Raw genomic sequence first — 5,177 nt, 5'->3', positions numbered from 1 at the left:
TATGATTATGATTATGATTACTGCTATGATTACTATTATTATTATCATAAATACCAAAGCTTGAGTAACCGTGTCCAGTTCTGGGCCTTGTTATTTGCGATGGAGATGGCTATCATCCCTTAATCAGCCCACATTATACACTATTATATAGACACTAGTTCTGTGATCCCCCCCCCCTCTTTTTCTCCCCAATTGTACCCATCCAATTAGCCCACTCTTCTGAGCCGTCCCGGTCTCTGCTCCACACCCTCTGCTGATCCGGGGAGGGCCGCAGACTACCACATGCCTCCTCCCATACATGTGGAGTCACCAGCCGCTTCTTTTCACCTGACAGTGAGGAGTTTCACCAGGGGGACGTAGCGCGTGGGAGGATCACGCTATTCCCCCCAGACCCCCCCCCCCGATCAGTCACCACGACTGAACAGAGGAGGCACTAGTGCAGTGACCAGGACACATACCCACATCTGGCTGCCCACCTACAGACACGGCCAGTTGTGTCTGTAGGGATGCCCAACCAAGCCGGTGGTAACATGGGGATTCGAACCGGCGAGCCCCGTGTTGGTAGGTAATGGAATAGACCGCTACGCCACCCGGACGCCCTATTTCTGTGAATTGAATCATGTTAGAGCCAAATATTATTTGAATGACTTATGCAGAGCAATACGAGTCTGAACAGTTATTAGAAGGAAGGCTATTGAACTGAATGATCAGTCATTGATTTAGAGATGCTGCCCCTTGTGTCCTGGCCTGGTACTGAACCTGTGGAAAAAGGAAGTCCACAGGGAGGAAGTGACGCCTACAAAGCCCAGTATTACTCGTTGCGATGAGGGGTGGGTATTTTCCTTCAAGAAACGCAAAGCAAGAGGATACAACAATAGTATGTACACTACGTAGTATGTAAACAAGACAAAATACTCTGCCCCCCACTACATAGTGTGTAAACAAGACAAAATACTCTGCCCCCCCACTACAGTGTGTAAACAAGACAAAATACTCTGCCCCCTCACTACATAGTATGTAAACAAGACAAAATACTCTGCACCCCCCCACTACATAGTATGTAAACAAGACAAAATACTCTGCCCCCCCACTACATAGTATGTAAACAAGACAAAATACTCTGCACCCCCCCACTACATAGTATGTAAACAAGACAAAATACTCTGACCCCCCATTACATAGTATGTAAACAAGACAAAATACTCTGCACCCCCCACTACATAGTATGTAAACAAGACAAAATACTCTGACCCCCCTTACTACATAGTATGTAAAAAAGACAAAATACTCTGCCCCCCTCACTATATAGTATGTAAACAAGACAAAATACTCTGCCCCCCTCACTATATAGTATGTAAACAAGACAAAATACTCTGCCCCCCCCACTACATAGTATGTAAACAAGACAAAATACTCTGCCCCCTCACTACATAGTATGTAAACAAGACAAAATACTCACACACAACCTGGAGCAGATCACACACACAACCTGGAGGAGATCCTGACATGACCTATGTACCAGGCCTCGAGTCGGTTTTCCATCAGCAATCCTTTTGAATCCAAAATCGATTTTGAATCGAATCGTAACCCCAACAATCGAAATTAAATCCAATCGAATCGTGAGATTCCGAAAGATGCCCACCCCTCCCGGGAAAGATGCCCACCCCTCCCGGGAAAGATGCCCACCCCTCCCGGGAAAGATGCCCAACCCTCCCAGGAAAGATGCCCACCCCTACTGGGAAAGATGCCCACCCCTACCGGGAAAGATGCCCACCCCTCCCGGGAAAGATGCCCAACCCTACCAGGAAAGATGCCCACCCCTCCCGGGAAAGATGCCCACCCCTCCCTGGAAAGATGCCCACCCCTCCCTGGAAAGATGCCCAACCCTACTGGGAAAGATGCCCACCCCTACCAGGAAAGATGCCCACCCCTACCGGGAGAGTGGTTGTGTTTATTATCAGTGTGTTCCTGGTGTCATGGAGGTGATGATGAAGGTCCTTGCAGTCCTCATCACGGTGTTTCTCCTGCATGAGTTCTGCATGTCAACATATTGCTCACTGGCCAGCATGGACCAACCTGCCTCCATCTGCCTGCACTACATCTGCCCTGTGAGATGCCATGTCTGCTGGTTACGTGTGTGTGTGTGTGTGTGTGTGTGTGTGTGTGTGTGTGTGTGTGTGTGTGTGTGTGTGTGTGTGTGTGTGTGTGTGTGTGTGTGTGTGTGTGTGTGTGTGTGTGTGTGTGTGTGTGTGTGTGTGTGTGTGTGTGTGTGTGTGTGTGTGTGTGTGTGTGTGTGTGTGTGTGTGTGTGTGTGTGTGTAAAGAGTGGTGAAGTGATGGACTCTAAATTCCACCCAGACACTCTTGGGTCAACTCACCTCCTGTTTTTGGGTCCACCATCCTGCCCTGCTCTCTCTCCACCAACACATCATCAGGAGCCTCCAACATGACTGACATACACATACACACACACACACACACACACACACACACACACGCACACACACATGCACACATACACACAGAGAAAAATAATATTGCAAAGAGCCTTCAGGAAGTGACATCATCATGAAACAATCACATGTTTGAGCTGTACGTTGATCTTTGGGTGCCATGGTGACGGTAACGTACTGAATGTACTGTACATTAGTGAAGAGGTAACCATGACTAAAGAGGCATTTCCACTCAGATAACATGGTTGTCATGGTAACAGGAAATCACATTTCCTACCAGTGTGGTCTGGTATGATGCCTGCCTCCTGAAGAGAGAGAGCCACCACACGGGTCTGCGGGACTCCAACCAACACCCAACCCTGAGGACACACACACACACACACACACACACACACACACACACACACACACACACACACACACACACACACACACAATCATATACCGATGGCGGTGGCAACCATGTAGGGCAACAACCAGCTCATGGGGGCTAGTTAGGGGTTAGGTGTCTTGCTCAGGGACACCGCGACATTGTTGTAAAGAGGAGCTGAGGATCAAACCGGCAACCCCCCACTTACCACCCCTGAGCTACTGCCGCCCAGTGTGTGTGTGTGTGTGTGTGTGTGTGTGTGTGTGTGTGTGTGTGTGTGTGTGTGTGTGTGTGTGTAGTGTCAGTGTTGCAGGGTGTCCAGATGGAGTGGATGTGTTTCTGTACAGCGGGGTTGTGTGCGTCTTGTTGTGTGCCTCCTGTGCTGCAGCCAGTGTGCAGAAACCGAGTGCTGTGTGTATTTTACAGCATGGCCTGGGTGTGGAGAGACTGTGTGCTCATTCCATCACTGTCACTTAACATCACTGACACACACACACACACACACACACACACACACACACACACACACACACACACACACACACACACACACACACACACACACACACACACACACACACACACACACACACACACACACACACACACACACAGTAACTCTGTGTGTTAGCTTGGGTATGTGTGTGTTGTAGGTTGTGGATGTGTTGTGTCTGTGTTACACTGCTGGGGGAATGATGTGTTGTCTCATTTCATTTACACAAGTACATGAAATGAAACAACACAAAGTGTTCCTGATCCTGATGCCTAACTCAGCACGTACATATGTGTGCAGCGGTGAGTGGGCTTTCTGTGTATTACCGTGTATGTGTGTGTTTCACATCTTCCTGTGTTTTGTATTCAGTGTGATATTCTGATATGTTTTGTGTTTCAGCTGGAGGGTTAAAGGTCTGCTTTGTTTGTTTCTCCCTCATTTCTCCTGTCATACATAACTCCAGGACCCTGGTATAATTCAGGTACCCTGGTATAACTCATAGAGAGAGACACACACAGACAGAGAGACAGAGAGAGACAGATAGACAGAGAGACAGAGAGAGGGACAGAGAGACAGACAGAGACAGAGAGAGACAGATAGACAGAGAGACAGAGAGAGACAGAAAATTCAATTTTAAAACAAGTCTTTATTTAAAGAAAAATTGATAAAAAAACAGAATTGAAATCTTTCTAAACATATAAACAATACTTGTGTAATTACAAACACTCAACATGCATCTTTTAACAATCCCTAACAATCATTCAACAACAACTCACAACATAAAAAACAGGTAAGGGCCTTTTATCCTGCTCTGCAGCAAAAACCAACTCACCCTGTATGGTTGAACACAGCACCTTTACACCACCACATGGTATGAATGTGTCCACCTCCTTCACTGCTCTGTAATAATTAAAATCTACCTGATCCTGGTCTGGACCATCCTGCTAAACAACAGTTATCCTGGTCTGGACCATCCTGCTAAACAACAGTTATCCTGGCCTGGACCATCCTGCTAAACAACAGTTATCCTGGCCTGGACCATCCTGCTAAACAACAGTTTTCCTGGTCTGGACCATCCTGCTAAACAACAGTTATCCTGGTCTGGACCAACCTGCTAAACAACAGTTATCCTGGTCTGGACCATCCTGCTAAAGAACAGTTATCCTGGCCTGGACCATCCTGCTAAACAACAGTTATCCTGGTCTGGACCATCCTGCTAAACAACAGTTATCCTGGTCTGGACCATCCTGCTAAACAACAGTTATCCTGGTCTGGACCATCCTGCTAAACAACAGTTATCCTGGCCTGGACCATCCTGCTAAACAACAGTTATCCTGGCCTGGACCATCCTGCTAAACAACAGTTTTCCTGGTCTGGACCATCCTGCTAAACAACAGTTATCCTGGTCTGGACCAACCTGCTAAACAACAGTTATCCTGGTCTGGACCATCCTGCTAAAGAACAGTTATCCTGGCCTGGACCATCCTGCTAAACAACAGTTATCCTGGTCTGGACCATCCTGCTAAACAACAGTTATCCTGGTCTGCACCATCCTGCTAAACAACAGTTATCCTGGTCTGGACCATCCTGCTAAACAACAGTTATCCTGGCCTGGACAATCCTGCTAAACAACAGTTATCCTGGCCTGGACCATCCTGCTAAACAACAGCTATCCTGGTCTGGACCATCCTGCTAAACAACAGCTATCCTGGTCTGGACCATCCTGCAAAACAACAGTTATCCTGGCCTGGACCATCCTGCTAAACAACAGTTATCCTGGTCTGGACCATCCTGCTAAACAACAGTTATCCTGGCCTGGACCATCCTGCTAAACTAGTTATCCTGGCCTGGACCATCCTGCT

The 5,177-nt window shown here is 47.5% G+C and overlaps 1 protein-coding gene across 2 annotated transcripts in view; it reads right to left on the bottom strand.

Moving 5' to 3' along the window:
• The window catches only part of ak8 (adenylate kinase 8), a 115,626-nt gene extending 114,003 nt beyond the window's left edge, over nt 1-1,623 (bottom strand). Inside the window, exon 1 of one of the 2 annotated variants that reach the window (XM_056293897.1) lies at nt 1,460-1,623. In XM_056293897.1, the coding sequence (XP_056149872.1) occupies nt 1,460-1,508 (49 nt within the window). In that variant the 5' untranslated portion in view covers nt 1,509-1,623. The remainder of the gene's footprint in view (nt 1-1,459) is intronic. The other variant, XM_056293903.1, reaches the window with a different exon arrangement.
• Nucleotides 1,624-5,177: the final 3,554 nt, after the last annotated feature.

The sequence above is a fragment of the Lampris incognitus genome, chromosome 1 (assembly GCF_029633865.1).
Source record: "Lampris incognitus isolate fLamInc1 chromosome 1, fLamInc1.hap2, whole genome shotgun sequence".
NCBI classification, from domain to species: Eukaryota; Metazoa; Chordata; class Actinopteri; order Lampriformes; family Lampridae; genus Lampris; species Lampris incognitus.
This window is presented reverse-complemented; position numbering and strand designations above follow the sequence as displayed.